This window comes from Melanostigma gelatinosum (genome assembly GCF_949748355.1).
Source record: "Melanostigma gelatinosum genome assembly, chromosome: 15".
NCBI classification, from domain to species: domain Eukaryota; kingdom Metazoa; phylum Chordata; class Actinopteri; order Perciformes; family Zoarcidae; genus Melanostigma; species Melanostigma gelatinosum.
In genome coordinates, this window is record NC_136648.1 from 19,183,172 (window position 1) to 19,204,767 (window position 21,596).

Genomic DNA, 21,596 nt, shown 5'->3' on the forward strand with positions numbered 1-21,596 from the left:
TGGTTATGTACACTGACTACCCCTGGTTTTTTAGATAGCATTGTTATGGGAATTGTTATCAGCTCCAAACTGCTTTGTATTAGTTGTGTCCATCTGTTGCACTAAAAAAAGGTCCAATGTGAATAAATAATAAGTGCAAGTTGGTATTTATTGTCTGTACAGAAGCCCCATGGGACAGTACATTTTCAGCTTTGCTATTTCAGCAGAACTAGAAAGCAAAGTTTACTGCATAACAAGATAATCAAATGGCTAATTAACACATTTAGGCATGGATACATGGTCGGTTTGACAGAAAACTTGTGGAAGCAGAGTCAGACAACGTGAACATTATTATGAGACTTTCTTATTTAAAGAAAGAAGTGAGCAAATGAAGACGAAAACCATACAAAAGAGCTCCCAAATTAACTCTGACAGAGGACAGCTCTGCATTTCATGCTTGAACTGTCTGTTCTCATTCTGAACCTCAAACATGTTAGAATTGTAAATTGAACAAGCTAATGAGCCGACCAAAACTGCTGGTCCAACTAGAGCTTGGAACTCTTGGTAATAACCGTCTTCCCTTCAAATGAGGAAAGGCCATTTTGTTGTGTGTGATACAGATACATTTATTTACATTCAGTGTTACTTTATGGGGTCATGTAGACTGCTTGCACCCGTATCCTTCACTCAAACTAATCTCTCGCTTTTCAAGACCTTTCATCACTCATGACCAGTGCTGCTGCAGGAAATTGACCAACTTGTATTTGATGTTGGGTTTGCATCATTTGCATTGCAACCAAAGTTAATTCTGCATTCAGTTATGCCTACTTCTTGTTGTTAAGTTGACTGAGTCATCTGTATACCAGCAGGCATCCTGATCAGGTGCCCGAACCACCACAGCTGGCCCCTTTCAACGCTATGGAGCAGCGACTCTATCCCGAGCTCCCCACGGAAGTCTGAGATCTTGACCATATCTCTAAGGCTGAGCCCAACCACCCAATGAAGGAAGCTCATTGTGGCCACTTCTGTCACTATCCCAAGCTCATGACCATAGGTGAGGGTCAGAATGTAGATGGACTGGTAAATCGAGAGCTTTGCCTTCTGGCTCAGCTCCTTCACCACGACAGCCCTGTACAAATCCAGAGGTACTTGAACTCCCTCGTTTGGTGCAGCGACTCACTCCAAACTCGGAGGGTTCAATCCAAATAATCCAACGTTTTCTAGCAGAGAACAATGGCCTCAGACTGAGAGGTACTGAATCTCATCCCGACCACTTTAAACTCGGCTACAAAACGCCCCAGTGCGTGATGAATGGTACAGAACCACTCATCTACAAAGAGCGGTTATACCCTGATAATTGGAGCACACTCTCTGGTCCCCTTTTTAAAAAATTGTTACCACCACCCTGGTCTGCCACTCTGGCAGCCACTGTCCGTGACTTCCATCCGACACTGAAGAGGAGTGTCAGCCAAGACAGCCCAAAAATGTCCAGAGCCTTCAGCGTCTCAAAGCAAATCTCATCCACCCCTGGCACCTTGTCGCCAATGAGCTTTTTGACTAGCTCAACGACCTTTACCATGGCTATGGATGGGTCTTCCCCCAAGTCTTCAAACTCCTCCACAGAGGACGTTTTGGTTTGGTTCAGGACTTCCTCCAAGTGATCTTTCCCCCGCTCAACAACATCCCCAGTCCAGGTCTGCAATTATCCTCCCCTGCTGAACACTGCCTGAGCCAAGCCCTGCTTTCCCTTCATGAGTCGTCTAACGGTTTTCCTGAACTTCCCCAAGACCAACCAAAAGTCCTTCTCAATAGTCTCCCCAAACTCCCCCCACATTGAGGTCTTTGCTTTTGGCAACCCCCGCAGCTGCAACCCTTCTGGCCAACCGGTACCAGTCTGTGGTTTTCGGAGACCCCGGGGCCAGCAAAGTCTGAAAGGCCTCCTTCTTTAGCTTGACCGCCTCCTTGGTGCCCAACAACAGATTCTTAGGTTGCCTCCACAACAGCCACAACTCCAAGCAGCGGCTTCCACAATCGAGGCTTTGAACATGGCCCACTCGGATTCCATGTCCTCAGCCACCACTTGGAGGTGAGAGTTGAAGACCTTATGTCCTGACAGAAGTCCTGGCAAGATCAGTCAAGAAATACACAACATCTCTCGACAGAACACCACCACAATGGAATTTTAGCCTTCATGGACGTTCTTTCAGCCTGCATGGGTGTTCTTTCAGCCCAAGATTATTGACAACAGAGCAGCTAATATCTGTAGCGAGAGCAACAAGCTAGTGGACTGCAGAGTGCCATCTCAGCTCCACGCACAAGGAGTGTGTGTAAGCTCCACCCTCCAGACAGAGGAGAGAAAAGAAACAAGTGTGACAGACAGTAAATGACAGCAAAATACAGTTAACACTCACTGAGCTGAAATTAAACCAAACTCGCAATAATTTTCTGTCACTGCATCGATGCAGAGTTGTTCATGCCCACACACATTTCCACACCTCTTAACAGGTTAGAGCAGCCACACAGCCAGGGAGAGCAGTGCGGCTGCAGCTGCTGAACTGCTGCGGCTCGTTGCATTGTGGTGTTCACACAGTAAAGCATTGCTGCTGTGGCTCGCCAACTGCCAGCCCTCAACAGATCATTTGCACTGTCTATTTTTGCAGAGAACTGTGCAATTCACGGGTAAAAATAAATAAATAGGTGACATAGGCTGAAAACATTTTTTTCTAAATATGCTTTATTGCTCCCTTGCAAAAAGAAGTTTCCAACCTCAACAAGACTTACCTGGTTGAATAAATATTCAAGTAAAGCTTATATCCGAAGAACAGGGTAATATGATTATTTAAGAAACCACATCATTATTAATGCTAGATAAATAGGGATTTTCTTTGATTTCAACCAATTATAATGCAACATTTCTTATCATTTTCATGGCTGGAATAACCATTAATTATTGTTCTCTTTTGGAAATAATTGCAATTAAAACGTCACGGCGCCTGTGAGGGATTTGTCATTTATTTATGAAATCAAATGTTTGCAGTGATATATGTAGGCCTCTGTTTTTTTTGTTTTTTAAAAATGAAAATAACTATTTGTGTTGGGGAAATTTGTGTTGCCTCATGATTTGGTGGGTGCTTTATCTACACTTCTATTCTTTTCCATTATATTCTACTGTGCTGCATTCTAATCTATCATGTTCCATTTTATTATATGCTGCTTTGTTCCACAATGTTGTATTTATTCCATATTATTTTATTATGTTCCATTACATTATGTTCTATGTGATTGTATTCTACTCTACTTATTTCTATTCTCTTCCATTATATTTTATTAGGTTATTTTTCATTAAATTAATTTATATTTCTTTCTTTTATATTGTATTCAATTATATTATAATCTGTTACATTTGATTCTGTTTTGCCCTTTTTCTGCTCGTTTGTATTATGCTCGGTTTCATTCTTTTATGTTCCGTTTTATTTTGTCCTGTTCAATTCAATTTCATTATATACTGTTCTATTTCATTCAATTCCTCTATGTTCCTCTTTATCTTATTCTATTATATTCTGTTCCGTTTAATTCAATTCCATTCTGCTCTGTTCTATCGTACACTACTTTATATATATATTTTGGTCTGTTGAATTATGTTCTACTCTATTCTGTTTTATTTACTGTGCTTTATCCCGTCTACTCGCTGTAGTCCACTGTAGTCTAAGTGAGGGCCACCAATGTGTTGATGTTACAGGGTTACAGGGACTTAGTCATTAATCTAAATGGAATCAGTTCTGCCACTAGATGGAGGTCAACCCTGTATGAAATATGTTCTGTTATATATCGCTGTGTGTGTGTGTGCGCGCGCGCGTGCGTGTGTGCACGTGTGTGCACGTGTGTGCATGTCTGTTCATGCTAAAAAAATGTTCCCTTTACCTGACCAAACATCTCAGATAATCTGAAGGACAAAAATGACAACAAGCCAGAGGCTGTTGCTTGTCACTACAGAGTTCTACACAGAAAAATACAGGCTTTAAACATCTTAACATTCATGCATTTTTGATTGAATACGAAAACATCCCAGTTCCTGCTCATGCATTAGGAATTACATTTCTGAGACGGTTCCCTTGAGTCTTGCCATTTGAGGGCATCAACAATAAATACATTGGTACTCTCCTTGTGCATGGCAGCTGCAGAAAATAAGGCATCAGCTACTCAGCTACTCTATCACAGATCCACCATAAGCTGCGTGGAGAGAGAGAGGCATAATTTACCCCCAGTGTTTCTATAGTAACGGAAGCTAAAAAACAAAACAAAAGGTACCAATTTGCCAAATCCTGCTCAAAGATGAGATCCAACGTGACTAACCAGAGTGCCCCTCACCGGCTGAGAGAGCATAACAAGGATGGGAATGAAGGGCACAGGCTGGTCCCCAGTGTCCTACCCTGAATATATATATGTTACTGTTATACGAGCTGTATTTAACATTCTGATCATCAATAAAACAGCAAAAACAGACATCTTAAATCCCACTACGTGTTCAACCTGTCTTATGATGAAACCCTGGTCCAGCTCTTCACTTTCGTGCCGACAACAGTCTACTCTACAACATCGATGTTACAGCAACAGATGAGTCTCCAAGAGTCCGTGAGTTCTGGGCAAAAGTCTTACACGTGGTTTAAAAATGCTGAAGTGTTTCATTTGTCAAGCTGTACATGCGGCCTGCCAGGACTTGATAACCCATTTAAGAATGGATCACAGTTTCTATCCTAAAAATCTAAATCAGCTCCAGATTTTCATTAGTTAATTTTCAGAGAACGTGCAGCTGTGGGCCAACGACTTTGGCCCCGAACTGAATCTATTTGAGGACGCTGATTGACTAAATTGTATGTCACTGATGTATGTCTTTAATCAGCATTTAGCTAAAGTGCATCATAGACCCGCCTCTTTTGGCACCAAGCTGCGCGTTCTGAGATGTGCACGCAGGCAGAGGACGAGCAGGAAAAGCATATTTTGCGCAGTACACATTACTGGGTACATTCCATCGTTCAAAAACACAAATATTGATTGATTGATTATATATATATATATATGTATATGTATATGTATGTGTATAATATATAAATATATTAATATATAAGAAAATGAATTCATTTTGAAAATTTCCATTTCAAACCAGTTATGTGGATGCGCCTAGTGAGGATGAACATGCATTATTGTTGTGTTTACTTCATTTGTTCTAGCTTCAACAGGACCCGATGTAAAGCCTTTCATTCTGTAAAGAAAATATGCAATTTATTTCAGCTAAGACAGTACCTCGAGACTGAGCTGTCTCATAAAGGACAGTACACGTACACTGCCAACATAGAGTCAAATTCGGTAGAAGCTAAATATTTCCAGGCTGAAAAAGACAATGTTCATCTTCAATATGCTAAAGAAGAATGATAGACTACATTCTCTATCTGTGATCTGCTGATTCCTTATGAGCCTGAGATTACTAACATTTCTAAATTCCCGACTGGTCACTAAAGGTGACCAGATCTTTGCTGTCTGGGCAACGAAGCTGTGGAACTCCCTTCCTGGTAATCTAAGGCAAAGTCAATGTTCTCTTTTAAATTGCTTCTGAAGTGGCTTATTGTTACATCCAACAGAATGTGTTATTTATTTATTTTATTTTAATCTTGTTTTACCTGCATTTCTTATTTGCTTTCATGTTTTTTTTATTTTAATTTATACATTTATACATTTTTATTTAATTTTTATTTAATTTTTATTTTATTCTTTAACATTTTTTATTCACTCTGTGTAGATAATTTATTGACCCTAGGGTCACATTGTGTTTTTTATGCTTTTAAATGTCTGCTCTGTTAAGCACTTTGTGATAGTACTGTCTGTGAAAAGCGCTATATAAATAAAATTCATTCATTCATTCATTCATTCATTCATTTTATTGCGAAGCACTTTGCAACTTTGTTTTGAAAGGTGCTATATAAATGAAGTTATTATGACAACAAATGGTCGAGTGCAACCTCATATACCGTAGATGGTTGGAGTTGCTGGAAGTTTTATTTCTACAGGATTACTTGGATTGATTCATTTTCTAAAGTAAGTGTGGATTCTAGAGTGATTTGTATTTCGTTTTATGGATGGTTTGTTGGGAGATTAATCAAAGATCAGCACAATGTGCTACCACATGCTAACATAATGCAGAATATAATACTAATAGAGAGGCAATGAATGAGGGGTAATCTTCTTCTGCCGATGATTTATTATAAACGCTGCATCTACGAACGCAAACATTTAAATGCCCGCTTGCTTTGAGATATGTCAGTGCTATGCTGCAGACGGAAGCCATCCAGAAAGAAAATAAACAAATATATTGTTTGGGTAAAGGGTAACACTTTCTCCAAAGCCTGTTGTAAGAGACTCAGCAGGAGTATCAATCCAAATCTCAAGGAATCAGGACTTGACATCTCCATGACAACTGAGCAAACTCACTGAAGATGAGGTTGAAGGCTCTGGAGTGAGACAGCAAGAGGTCCTTGAGTTAGTTTTTTTGAAACGTGTCTTTTACAGTTGAAGGTAAAACAATAGCAAGTATTCCAGTTACCAAAACACCTTGTGCCACAAGAGGCATTTGTTTGTCAAATTGTAAAGCTGTCCGTCTGTTCATCCGATCTGCTTCACCGTTGGCGGGTGTACTGCGGAGGACCCAAGGACGTGCAGTATTGAATTTGGTCCAATTGGGACACGTAAAGAAACAAGCAAACAAGCGATTGGCTCCGTTTAGCAGCGGGGCCGGGGGGCTCCAGGGCTCCGGGGGCTCTGAGGGCTGAGTCGAGCAGGTCGTCTGAAGTGGGCAGACGTGGATCTGCTGGATGCACTAAAGTTACAACTGAACTCTCCTTCACGTCCCTGGAGTCAAAAAGCAATGAGCGGCCGTCTACAACACTGCAAGCAGCAATAGCAACCGACCCCTATAGCAATGTGAGCGGGCACACTCCCCAGCAAGCAGCAATACACACACATATCTGGACATCGCAAACATTTAAAGGTTGATGTCTGGCATCACTGAGGAAATGTAAGCACCAAGTGATTGAAAGAACATTTGAAACTCGAAAATGCATTTCCTGCTGAAAATGCGTTGGAATGCTGAAATTTGAAATGAATTGCAAAAACATTGCTGAAAATAGATATCCAATTTTTTTTTAAATTGCAAAAAGGTTAATAATTCAAAAAGTTTAAAGATTCCAACTATGAAAAGTCATATCACCTCTCCTGAAAGAGCTGAACATTTTGATATTTGAATGGTTTCTGTGGCTTAAAAAATTTCATCAGTGGTGATATTTGTAGTAGTAGAAGTTGGAGTAGAAGTATTATTAGTAGAAGTATTAGTAGCATTAGAATAAGTACTAGTAGTAGCAGTAGTGATATTTGTAGTTGTAGTAGAAGTATTAGTAATTAGAAGAAGTAGTCATAGTAATAGCTGTAGTATTGGTCGTAGTATTTAATATAACAGTAGTAGAAGTAGTAGTAATAGCAATGGCAGTAGAATAAGTAGCAGTAGTAGTACTAGTAGCAGTTGTACTAATAGCTGTAGTAGTATTACTACTTTTAGTAGCATGAATAGCAGTAGTAGTAGCAATTGTATAAGTAATAGTAGTAGTGGTAGTAATAGCAGTAGTGGTAGTAATAATATTGATGGTAGCATTTCAATTAGAATTCACTCTTTGGGGCTTTTATTTTGAAATGGGGTGTGTGTGGGGGGGGGGTTCCTCTAAAAGTCTCTAAGACCTGAATGACTTTATGAGAGAGAGGGAGGGAGCGAGCGAGAGACAGAGAGAGAGAGAAGACAGAATTAGAGAGAGAGAGACTGATATCTCTGGCAAACTTTCTCATTTGGAGATTGTACGATGTTTTATCTTCTACAGCTTACATGACTATTATCCTGCTCTGTCATATCTTTCCTTGTCTCTGAAAGAGTGTCTTTGTTGTTCCTTTGTTGTGTCTTTGTTGTTCCTTTGTTGTTCCTTTGTTGTGTCTTTGTTGTTCCTTTGTTGTTGGGAGAGAGAGAGAGAGAGAGCGCGAGCTACTAATTGGCTCAATCGCGAACACCTGTGTGCCTGAAGCCATTTCATGGAGATAAAACAGGGAAACACCTCTCAAACAAAACTCTCATAACCGTAGCGCCTATTGCTCCGATATTAATAATTGAGAGGAAGGATGACTTGGGAAACAGATCCTGTAAAAATTGTGTCTGTAGTGTAAAAAATGTGGCTTAACTGGCGATCTAGAAATGGGGTACCGTGTTCTGTGGAAGATGTTTTTGAAGCAAAATTTAACATTGGTCTCTATGGAGCAGAAAGTTGGTTTTCCTCTCAATTAACGGCTTCCGTGTCAAATGTGGAAATCTGTGGGATTCCACAGTAATTTTTCTACGACAAGGACAATATTAGCTACTTCTACATCCAGAAATTATGCATGAAGAGTGAAGATTGTGGACACAGTGGCAAAACACAAATGTTTTTTTCACAAGAATCTCAAGCTGCTCTTCACTCTAGCGGTGACATCACGCACTCTAAGCTGTGCAATACACACCCATTATAAAGTCAGAAAAGGGCTGAAAAATCATAAAAGTTAAATTGCTGCAGTTCAAATAGTTTAAAAGATATCGGAAAGCTGAATTATGCGGCAATAGATCAGGGTTTTCTCAACATTTGAAAGTTGAAATGGTGTCTTTAGCTGAAAGTATGAGGAAGTTGAAGGATTTGAAATTTGAAGAAGTTTAAGAGGATTTGAAAATATTCTCCATAGACATCCCATTCAAAAATAATGTTGCTAAAAGCTTAATTATTCAAAATGTTTAAAGGTAGCAGAGATGAGCTGAAGGAGCTGAACATTTTGATAGTTGAACGGTTTCTGTAGCTTAAAAAATGAAGAACAAGAAGAGTTGCAACGAAAAATGGGGGGGACGGAAGAAATAGTGGAATAAAGAAACAGGATAACAATAGTTGGAATGCTTAACAGCATTCCAACAATGACTGAGAAATATGAAGAGCTTTAAGGATGCTACACACAAGACTTCAGTCCTCTTCATTTTACAAGTGTCACAGCATCTCATTACTTACCAAATGTTTAGCACGTTCTTGCAGCCCATTTCCTGATTGCACTGTAATGCGTTATAGACAATCAATTTTCTGACATTTAGTTGCGGCTAAGCCGGATTCCTTTGATGGCAGCAGCATAGCTGCTTCTTATTTAAAGAGTCATGGAAAATGCCAGAGGAAATGAGACTGTTTCGACCATTTGCTGATGGGGCTATACGTCAGGGTTGAGCTCCATCAACAATGAGGATTGTGATTTTAAATGTCATTGCCAGCGTGAAGCAGCACTGCTGCAAAAGCGGTCCAAGTGGGTCAGGAAGCATTGTGTTCTCATCCTCTGCAGGAAAGGCAGAGCAATAACAAAGGGCTCTGAGTGTAGCCGGGCAGAAGCCTGTCGCGCATATGACATTGACTGTCGCTCCTTTCCCCGAACAGCTAAGATAAAGACTGAACTATTCACCATATAACCACATTTTGGCACTTGTTTCCTTACACATCAGCATATCTGAACATCAGAAAAATTGTTTCTGAAATTGTTGGGCCTACTTCGCATCTTTAGCAGACATACAATGCATGAAATTCAACTTTTCAAATGAGCTGGCACCTCTTGCAATGCTCTCAGAGGAAGACAACTGCTCAACTACTTTCACAAGTTAAAATGCAAACACTGGTACACAACGGTCTTCCATATTGAATTCAAGCGCAGTTAATATCAATTTGCTTTGACTGAGCATTGCCCTTGAATGACATATTAGATGTGAAACATTTATTGAACTTCACAAATATTGAGTTATTACAGTTTTTTCCGTCAGCCTTTGACTTTGAAAAGCTTGCTGTAACTGATAATGTTGGATTTCAGAATCCTGTCAAATATAAATCAGTCCATGATTGAGGTTATTTGCATATAAAAACCTTTCTGCTCCAGAGAGGGGATACGCTGCATCTACAAAGTGCTGTCAAACTCCTGAAACATTCTGTGGCTTCAATTATTAAATGATAATGAAATCAGTTCTTTATTTGGAACAAAAAGATACGAAACAATGTTTTTATGTTTTGCAAAATAACCTCATCAATCATAAACAATAAGTTATTTCCAATTAACCTAACATGTGAAAATCGACTTTTACCATAAAAGGGCAATTGTAATCAAAGAGTGGAGTCTTGTGGGGGTAATTACCCATGGTGGGTAACATCCACAACCCTTGCTAGAGATAAGCTGCTGAAGAAAAAGGAGGCGCACAATGGGATCAATATCTATTTCATGCTTCTGCGGTATCATTGGCACTGAAGAATTTATTGGCGCAACAACTCAATTTAACCTGCTCTGTGTGTATACGTTGAGATTTAGGTGAATTTGGTCATTTAGAGGCTGATGAAGCCCTTGAGTGTTATGTTAAGGACATAATTTGCCTTGATCATGAGTACAGCTCCAGCTCAGCAGGCGGCCCAATGCTTTCTGGGACATTGCACTTTGTTTCAGTATCTCATGGCAGAGCTACAGTGTAGCACACGTAGAAACGTTTTGTACGATTATATAACAATGAATTATGAAACACTGCTCCGCATATGATCTTTAAATATGCATTAACTATGGACTTACAACACTGAAATAATTGCAGATTCACCACCTCATTCCCTCTGCCTGAGGGATGCTAGCACTGTGAGTATGTCACAGACTGCTGAAAAGACACATGAACATATAATCTCTGCATCCTAAAGCTGCCTTAATGGATTGTTTTGGGCCAGTGTGGAGTAAGCTTAAAACACAATATAACTTCATAAAGTTGAAATGTTGAATGTGTTAGCACCTATTTAAACATCCAGCAGACATGGACCAAGAGTAGAATTCATCTGGGATTTGTCTGGACCTAAAAAAGGTCAGTTCACAATGCACTCATCTCCTTTTAGCTTTGTTTTGGTCTCCACCAACTCCTCATGGAAATGTCAGGCTCTTTCGTAGCTAAGTGCTATGTGTACTACCATCAAGTGCTGGGCAGGTATGGCACAGTGGGGCTTCAGAGCTTATTTGCGTTCAGCTGCTGGAAACAAGGGACAGTAAAGTTAAAGGTTATAAACGTACAACAATGAGCTGAAAGCAGGGGTGGAAGAAGTACAAGACTGCTTTACTCAGGTAAAAGGTAAGAGTTCTGGTGCAAAACTAATTAAAGTGGCAATCCTTAAGATTTCAATCATGCTTAATTTGAAATTTCTATTTGAGTGAAAACAATGGAATTGTGCCGAGAGTTTGGCAGCATCTTTCCCCGTAAATGAGCCAGTTCGTATTACTGAAAATATATGAATATTGTAATATTTTCATCCGTGGGCTATACACTCAATCACCATCGTGTAACCTCATTTGCCGATAGATAGTGGCTTAACAGACATTTTTTTAAAAAGTAAATAAAATTCAACATTGCCACTTTAAAATGCTGGATGATAGTACCGTTAAATTTAAGAGTACGCTACAAAATATATTGCAGGAAATGTCAACTTACACACATACTTGTATACAAGTGTGACAACAGCCGCAAACCCGTGTCCAAACCAACAGATGTGCCCTTTGCAGTCTGTCCTGCAACTGGTTATCAATTATGAATATAGTACTGATTGTAAACAAGAAAAGAGGAAACAACGAAGCAAATTTATTCAGAACACAGTGGAATAAAACATTACCAGAGCAGAACACGTGGACAAAGGATTGCACGGTTTTCTTTACACGTCGCGTAGCGCCCACGCGTGACTACTCCGCTAGCCAGCATAGTCGCTTGCAGCAACGAAACGGTTCCAGGTTCGCCTTCTCTTCTGGTTCCATTCTCCAACCATAATATAACCAGCCCGCTCACCCCCTCTGTCCCAGTATAACCGGTCCATGCGGCCTCCCACTGCGCTCCTGAATTACAAACATGTTGAGGCGGCCGCGTGAACTCGGCGTGTGAGCGCTAACATTTACGACGAACCATTTCCGGAGTACAGGGCGTCTCCTCTGAGGAGCACCGCCCTCCTGCGGCCGCAGACACACCGGCAGCTTTTGTACTTCTGTTGATTGGTCTCCATTTCTCTGGTCTGTTCAAGGTTTATCAGGGCTTTTTCATGTCACTTTTTTGCTTTTACTATATAACGGATAAGTGCAATACCAATAATAACGGATAAGTACGATGCCTGTCATCGGATCTTATTCTCTGATAAATCCGGCTAAACGCTGTACGGCACGCAATTTCATCAAAAACTTCTTCAGCTCAGACTCCAGCAGCAACCAATCCGGCTTCACTACCGATCCTTCAACCTGCAGCTGGAGCTCCAGTAGGAGGTGGAGAGCTCTACGCCCGATTCTCCGTCGGGTGCCAACGCCGCCACCACCACCACCTTTCTACGGGCCCAGGCCGTATTGCTGGAAAATAGGGAGGCGCGGGAGAACCAGAACCAAGACGTGAGCGGGGCAGACGGTCAGAGTGTGCTGCGTTCAAATTAGAGGTTTTCGAAAAGGACTCTGGTGCTCGGAAACACGACTGCTTTTGTCCACAGGGACCACTAAAATTCAACAAAAAGGAAAGTTCCTCATAGTGGCTTTATATAAACTCAAAAAGTACAAGTACACAGACAAAAAAAACAACTTTGTTCCAGTTGTACTTCCACTACTGGCTGACAGACACTAAAAATCTCCGTAGACTCGAGACAAAATGTGAAACATGAATGTGGTATTGTAGTAATGCTAGTAGTTGGTGAATGAGTTGTTTTGGGAGTATGTTCAAACGGCTTTTATAGTATTTTAGCACAGGTTGTGAAGTTTTACGTGGTATGTGACATCATTATATTCGTTATGTAATGCATATTTATTTTAGATGGTTTATGAAACAGTGTCAACAGCTCCCCCTGGGGGTCTCTCGGGCCCATAGGGTTTTAACAGGTGTTTTGGCACTTACTGCCAAACACTCTTCCACAGGTGACCAATTACCGCGATGTTGGTGTTGCTCAGGTCCATTCGGAGAGAGAACGCACCACTGAAGAGGAAATTGCTTTGTAGATATCGAGAAAAACACAAGTGCAGCGTGAACCATTTACTTGTGTGTGTTGGGTGGGGGTGGGGGGGTCTTAGATTTTCACATCTGTTGTCTGTTTGCCAGGGCAATTGTTTGTTTAAAAAATATTTCTTTCAATCATATAATCCTCAGAGAGAAATCACACGCTGTGCAGCCATGCCCCTCAAGCTGAAATATACTTTCCACAGTGATTTGTAATCACACAGCGCCTCTTATTACCGTTGGACTGGAATTAACACACGGGAGGGTTGATTGCTGCTTCTGCTCTGACTCATTTTGCCACACTTTCTCTGCGGGTGCTGAATCCTTCAGATGCCCGCTCTGATATATATGTTATGTTAATGAAACTGTTCAATATGAATACATTTGACTGCCTCACATTCAACACAGCATCGAGGCTGCATTAATCCAAAACAAAAACACAAAAATGCGACGACGACATCTTACATTAGACAGAAATATATACAAAATAAAAAGCCCTTCTAGAGGCCGAGTAGAATTGCATCAATAATTCAGTCCCACATATCTCATATTTGACCCTGGTACGGAAAAAACTCATTCCCTGATGCTGAACCGAGTTGGGGAGAGATAAGAACAGAGACATGAACGGAGGTGGATGGGTAAAGACAAAAGTACAGCATCAGCATGAGAAGCATGAGGTATCGGCCTTCCCTGGCTTGCGTCTTCACCCCGCGCGTTGATTGATGGGATCACAGGCAACCTTCGCTATGAAAAGGGAAACCGATTGGCACGCATTCATTCGCTCTCTGGTGTGTGACTGTCTGTTACACGTGTTACTGAATATTTTTTATGAAAAAAGAATTTGAGCCATTGACAGTAGCTGTCCTTGACTGTCTCTGAATGAAGTTAAACCCCAGAACTGTAAAGCAGCTCTACAGCACGCTCTCCAGAATCTTGAATATTAAATCTTTCTGCATCACAAGTGGATGGATAATCCACTTGCATGTCCCACACGCAATGACCTATGTTGCATTACAAAGTGCTCATGCATTTTGGAAAAAGGTAAGGCTTCTTAGTGGGTTGCTCTTGGCGGCAGCAGTGCGTTAAAACCTTGATCTTCCGCACACCACTGCCATCATTAGTATTATTGCTGCATCATTTTCTGGCTGTTAAATCAATTATGGAGGCCTGTAATCAAGAGGAGGAGCGCAGCCGTATATGCAAACGAAACAACAGTTTAGCACACACGGCGTGTGTTCAGCTGAAGAGGAGTTGTGGAGAAATAACAGACCGTCACATTGGACATTTTGAGGCTTTTAGCCATTGTGTCCATGACAACCATCGTAAGCGGGGGCTTTGTTGGACGTGTTATGACACAGCCTGTGAATTGTATCACAGCAGGCATAAAAGAAAATCCATTTTCTTTACAGGACAAATGCAATAAGAGCATTTCACAAGCCGCAGAATACATCTTCAGCTTTGTTGCGATGAAGCTCGGGTCAGGTCTGGTTTTTTCTCTCAACGTTTGGGAAATGTTCTACTTTTGTCCCTGGTATTAGCCGCCTGCTGTGAGGCCGCTGTGGCTGTAGCTGTACACACAATGCCATCTGAAATCCTTTGTTTTCTTTCATAGAAATGTCAGTGAAAGACACCTTTTCTTGTGGTCTGTCCGTCAAGCTAAACTCTGGCGGGCGCTACAGGACGCCTCTGGCTACAGAGAACACAAGTCAGAAGTCATTCATTCCCCAGGAAAGACCTTGGAGTATTTGTACTGCCAGGTTTGTCATGGTTTGTGTGTGTATGTATGTTTTAAGGTTTGAATGAAATGGCAGACGGACAAAGACAGATTTTCCACCTTGGTTGACAAGTATTTAATTGTATTCTATTCTGGTGTGCCACTATAATTGATATCTTACCATATTCAAAGCATTGGCTCAACATTGTAGGAAATTAGTTTATTCTCCGCCTTTCCGAGTGACGAGAAAAGCTATGTTGCGTTCATGTCTTTCAAAGAAACACAGGACCTTTACTCCACATGAAACCGACAGTTGAGTGATTTACTCATACGCCATTGGACGTTACATCCGTAGCTTGCGTTATGGTACAATCGTACTTATTTTAAGCCAACCCGTGATGTTTTTTTCTTACATTCAGTTATTTCGCTCATTGGTCGATATTGGACCCATTTGTCACGAGCCACATATCCAGAGAAAGAACATGAACTTTGTGCGAACGTTGCCAGATCTAGCTAACTATAGCGAGCTAGTTTTCCGAATGCTAAACATGGCCATTAGCTATGTAAATATCAATATGCAGTGTAATTCATCTGTTCGTCCAGCACTGCACCGCAGAGCGCCTCCAGGTACAGGCTGGCAACTCTACTGTGATGTCAAGAGTCCGTAAAGTCACTGCAGGTGGTTGGTTGTTCACCTATGTAGCTATTTTACACAACTCCGCTAAAGCCCACAATTTCTAGTATTTACATTCATGTGCGTGTACAGATGAAACAAAGGAGATACCATATGTTACCAAGTCAGTCAGCTGTTTGTGAACATATTTCTGACCTCTGAAGGCTCGCTGTTTCCCAAGGTTCAAGTCTTAATGCTAAGCTAGGCTAATCGATCTTCTAATTTAACTCTCTGAAATAAAGGGAATAAGCTTATTTTTGTCAACTGTGTTTTTTTTTACAACTACTTATACAACATTTATTTAGCGTTTTTCTCTCTCTCTGTGTAAAACCTGCTTCCCAAGAGGAGCTGGATAAACCAGTCAGCCTGCTTAATGTGCAGGTTGAACTATTCCTTTCAATTACATTCCTCTATGCTCACCAGGATGCTACAACAAATTATTGCAATACATTACCGCTGTATTGATTTATTGATTGTATTTATAAAATAGGTCTGTCAAATTGACAGCAATTGCAAATGGAACATTTGTCCCATTGAAACAGGTTACAGATGCATCGCTAAAGTAAGCGTTTTACTCCACTTAACATTCCGGCATTGCGGTGATGCTGTACAGTGCCTGTGACAGGCAGTATTATAAATGAAATACAATTTTATTTTAATGCGGAATATGTCCTTCAGTTGCGCTTCATATTGAAATAACCATTGCCTTTCTTACAGCTGTAAAGCTACAACGATACAAAAAAATACGATTCATTTTAAAAGAATACTGACGTGTTTTTGAATGAAAATCAATATGGCTCTAGATCTTGGCATAAAGCACAAATCTGACATATCAAAACACATTTCCAAAAGCATTATCCTATTCTAGTCCACGAGGAGCTCTGAGGGCACAACTGATGCCACGGTGCTTGGCAGCAGAGGAAAAGAATTGCAGTAAAAGTTTATGAACCATGGACCTCTACACAGTGACTGAAAGCCAAGGTCTCTATAAAAACACATCTTTCACTCATCGGCTTCATGTCATGGGTTGAGGGGAAAATAAGGAGAAGGAGAAAAGCAATTAGCTTTTGTAGTAAAGTTTGGCGGTAGAATTAGCAGAACAGCTGTGTTAGAGCGACCGGCCGACTTGTAAGAAACAAGAGCACCAATTATTTTAAAATACATTTTAATATGTAGAAACTGAAGACAAAATGTACAGTGTTCACACTGGAATAGCAGTTACAGCCTGATGTTAATGATCCACCAAAGATTCCATTTCAAACAATAGAAATGTTGATTCCTTTGTTCTAGTGTTGCAACAAATAGGTAGAAATCAATGCTGTGGTAGAAATGTAAAAAAAAAAAAAATTTGCTGCATTCAAAATGAACCTCTTTAAACAAATCCACCCACCGCTGCCCACTCACACACATGGGTATTGACTATGTAGTTCCAGTAAGAGGATTGGTTTCGGTCTAATTCTAATGGGATCTGCAATCTGCAACGGGGTCCACAAAACATCTGTACTTCACAGTGAAAATTAGCTTTATTATATTTACACAAAACACTGACTAACACACACAAAAGAAGAAAAGTACAAAATATGACTCATTGTTTTCATCCACACTGTTAGTTGCCACTACGTGTTGCACAGTCTTAGCGTCTGTCGTGAGGATTTAGACGAACTGTCATACAAACTATTTCTGATCAAGTTAGCCCCTCATGATTATCTTTAAAGGGTAGATGTGGAGACAGACAGGTATGGTTCGGTTGTTAATTCCCTAATTATCCCTGTTTATCACTCTGACCCATCTTAATGTCATACAATCAATCAGATGAGGATCTCTGAGAGGCTGATTGTGATCCAGGTTTCCCCAAGCAACCACTAACTGACGCTCTCCCCTCTACTGAAGACAACATAATAATCTGATGCTTCAAATCATTGCACCAAGGTGATTTCCTTTACTGTCTTTAATTAAGTCCACCAGCACATTATTTTCAATTAAAACCCTTTAACAGTGGATCTCGTAGGCAACCTGCGATCCGAAGAGGAGACTCTGACTGAGGAAGAGCTCCTCTGGATCTGTTGTTCGGGGTCCCTCAACTCCGTCTGCCGGGTTTCTGCGAAGCCCCAGTCCCCCTGATCTGGTCAGTGTCTGCACCATTTCGTGGTCCAGGAGGGCCTCCTTCATACCCTTCTGCTGGACAAACCCGCTCATCATGGGACACCTGGAGGAAGCGGAGCACAGGACGGGCTTGGTTCTGTTGAGTACGTACATCTCGTGGCCGTGGTCGTCGCGGTACTCCTCCAGCTGCGCAAAGGTGGTGGGTCCGTCAGAGTAGTCGTTCACATAGAGGATGCTCTCTTCCTTGCTGGTGCAGTAGGAGCCGCCTTCTTCCTTGCGGTACTGCTGGTGACGAGTGTAGATCATAATCAAGAGGAGGACAGCAGTCAGCGCCAGCAGGGAGATGCCAACAGCAATGGCGGTCTGCGTCGCGGGGCCGAGAGCGTAGAAGTCCATGCTGTCCTGTTCGTAGAGCAGCTCCTGGCTTACATCCAGAACCTCTGGCTGATAGAAGGAGTTGGACGAAGAGGGAGCAAAGGAGTGCATGTTCAAACGAGGCCAGAACTGGGATGAGTATGAAGAAGAAGACATGTTGACGGCCAGGTGAAAGGTAACTCTGGCCACGCCGCCAGGGTTCCAGGCTTCGCACTCGTAGCGGCCAGCATGCGCTACAGTCACGTTGCTGAGGAACAGCATGCCGCTGCCCATGTCCGGATCAAAGCTGTCCCTCTCGCCGCCTTCTTCGGCCCCACGCACAAGCCCCTGGATTCCTCCAACGCCCCCAACCTTGATCCCTCCACTGCTTGGCAGGGCCGTCACCACTCCTCCGGCTCCGGGCCTGAAGAGCTCACCATTGGGTCCCAGCTCTTGAACCAGGCCTCGAGGCGACAGCTGGGCCTTGCCATGGGAGGCTTTCTTCCAGGTCACCTGAGGCTGAGGGTATCCTGACGCCTGGCAGGAGACTCGGAGGCTCTCCCCTAGTCGCACAGTCAGGTGGCTGGGCTCGAGTTGCACCACGGGGGGGATGCAGACCAGGCTGTTGGGAGCCACCTCCACCAGGCTGAGGTGGGAGAGGCGAGGCGGTTCGGAACACATCAGCCGCCGCTGTTCGGCAGAGCTCAACAGACGCTGTCCGTCCTCACTGATCCAAGTTCTCAGCCAGCCCAGGGCACAATCACAGCGCCATGGGTTCTCTGGAGGTGAGGAACGGAAGAAGACAAGGGAAACCAATTATATGGTTTTGTCAACTGCTGTTTTCAATCACAAGAATGAACCTTTGGCTTTAAAGCGAAAGTGGCAGAGAATCCCTAAAACTGCAATGAAATTTTATGAAAACTGAGCAAACTCCATCTGCTGATGAAGACCATGTGATCGGATTGAAAGCTCCAGAACTGCTGCTAAATGGTCCTTCAGGCGATATTGTTTGGTAAACTAAATTTATTTTGCTGACGATAATTTAAACTTGGTGCTCGTTGCGGGACGAATTGCCTCGGATGGGAGATCTCTTTTGCAGACAGTGTTCCTTCAATATATTCTTTAAAATGGTGTCTTTGAGGGAATTTTTCTCTTATTAGTTGAAACACTTTGATGGGTAAAACATGTGTAAAGACACTTCATTTCCATTGACGTGAGCATGCAGGTTGTGGCTGTGGCAGTGCATTCACAGTGCATTTTTCAAGGCACATTAAATTCAATTGTGGAGGATTATGTCATCTGACAGCGAGACCTCGCTCTGCCTACCGGTGACACGGAGCACCTGCAGGCTCACGAGCGGTTTGAGGGACGAGGCTGCCAGGGTGCGGAGGTGATTCTTGCTGAGGTCCAGCAGGGCCAGAGATGACAAGCCCGACAGAGCTTGCTCTGCCAGCAGCTCTATGCTGTTCTCCTGCAGGTGGAGTTCCTGCAGACGCTGCAGATAGCAAAAAGACGTAAAGCAGAGGAAGGGTAATGTTAAAGGAGGAGGAAAAGAAATGTCAAAGACAGGATGAGTCAAATTCCTCCTGACTCAGGCTGTACAGTGTTCCTGTTTGGAAGGGATTAGTCCCACATGTTGTTGTGAATTGGATTTACAGCCGCACACGTCGTTCTATATAATCCATAAAAATACATCCCATATTGGAAATGCTTTAGCTTCGCTGGCAAAAGCTACGTTTTTTTTCACTTCACTAAAAAGGATTGGGGTTAAGGTTTTTTGGAAAGACAAAATGAGCATTAAATATTGCTGGTAAGCCATCATTTTATCCATCTATTCACCGCTTGACAAATGTGGGCAGAATTTGGCAGTGCTGTGTACAATCACTCTTACTAGCGTGTGTGTGTGTGTGTGTATGTGTATGTGTGTATGTGTGTGTATTCTTGATTTGGGTGTTTGACAGTGGTTGTTTGCATTTAAAATAAGTTGGAAATCTAGTTCATCAAGTAAATTGTAGCACACCCTCGTTAACTTTGATCAAACAAAACATAATTTCTCAACAACAAAATTGAAAACCACTGGCCACCGTGGCTGGTGAGCAAAAAAATCGAATGTGACCTGCATCCATTCATTCCTTTAACTCAGCTCTCCAACCTGCAGTCCCCTGAAGGTGTGGTCCTGCACTCGAGTGATCTGGTTCCCGGCGAGGTACAGGATCCGCAGGTGCTCCAGACCCCGAAACATGTCGGCGGTGACCAGGTGGATGAGGTTGCCGTTGAGGGCGAGCTCCAGCAGCTGCCCCTGGCTGAGAAACGCCCCGGGCTCCAGCGCTGAGATGCTGTTATTCTGAAGGTAGAGGTAATGGAGGCTGCCAAGGCGAGTCAAGTCCAGGTGACGGATCTGCACTACAGCGTTGTCCTGGAGGAAGATGGTCTGTAGTGGAGAGACAAATCAAATTAGCAAAGTGATCGCAAATTGATTACATTAGAGACACAGAGGAGGGGATGTGATGTTTAAATTGCCGTCTTTGTTTTGCACAAGGAAGAGAGCGTGGCGTGTTGCCGTGCTGTGCTCACTGAGTAGAAACATGTATTAACCATGAGGAGAGATTGCATTAACAACGGGGCCACCGTCAGAGCTATCCGCACTCACCGGGCTCTGCAGAGCTTTGGAGATATGTTAATGTAGGCGATGCAAACAATGTGGAATGAGTCAGTTCAGGATGGTGATAATAAGAACTCTGACGATGAGGGTCGTGCTGCTAACGAAACACGGGGGGGGGGGGGCGCTTGACCTCCCCATGCATGGCTGTCGGCTTGACTGCTAAATGCGCTTGCATTGGTGGTGCTTTCGAGCACGGGCCATGAGAAGTATGATGGACAAGACGGACACGCTGATTGAGGTTAATGGCACAATTAAAGCAGAACATGCCTTTCATGAATATTCATGAGCTTCAGTAATGTTTGGGGGGGGGGGGGGGGGGCATGAACCCAAGAGGAAAAGACGTTGTAATGTTAAACATCTTCTCAACAGATGATCAGAGGGTGTGCGTGAGTCACTTTCTGAGCAAGAATGAATAATTACACAGCCAACAGCGCGACTCCTCCCTCGGGCTTACATCAAAGAGGGTCACAGCGAATTGATTAACCACAATCATTGCAGGGTAATAAGAATGGATGAGCGAGAGGATGCTGGGAGGGGGCGAGGGTCGATAGCAATGCACAGCTAGCGCCCCCGGACTTGTTGCCCATTGTGCCGACTGACCTCGGTAACAGAGGGGACGCCCTGCGGGATTTCTTTGACCCCAAGAGATCCGCACTCCACTGTGAGGCTGTAGCAGCGGCAGTCGGAGGGGCATCCCACAGACGGTCGAGGGATGAGGGCCGCGAAGACGAGCACGAGCCTGGAGAGCCGCAAGAGGACCATGGCGGTTCTTTAACAGTGGACCTTCAGACCCCAAAACCTGGGAAGAGAAAGCGAGAGAGGGGAGAGGCGAACGTATAAGCACCGATCGCTCTGCTGAAGTTACGACAACAAAACCTTTTTCTTTTCTTTTTTCACGGCAATGTATTTCATCCTCTTCATCCGCTGCAGATACGTTGTATATGCAGATGGATATGAAATGGCAAGGGAAGATCGATTCAAATAGTAAAAGACTGGAACACAA

The 21,596-nt window shown here is 42.6% G+C and overlaps 1 protein-coding gene across 1 annotated transcript; it reads right to left on the bottom strand.

Annotated features, from left to right (window-relative positions):
- Nucleotides 1–17,463: 17,463 nt before the first annotated feature.
- Nucleotides 17,464–21,358, bottom strand: lrrc24 (leucine rich repeat containing 24; the record flags this gene model as incomplete). The annotated part of the gene is made up of 4 exons (XM_079285621.1): nt 21,194–21,358; nt 20,084–20,362; nt 19,258–19,426; nt 17,464–18,710 (listed from the first exon to the last, which is right to left on the bottom strand). The coding sequence occupies exons 1-4, from the start codon at nt 21,353–21,355 to the stop codon at nt 17,464–17,466; spliced, it is 1,857 nt and encodes a 618-aa protein (XP_079141747.1). The 5' UTR covers nt 21,356–21,358.
- Nucleotides 21,359–21,596: the final 238 nt, after the last annotated feature.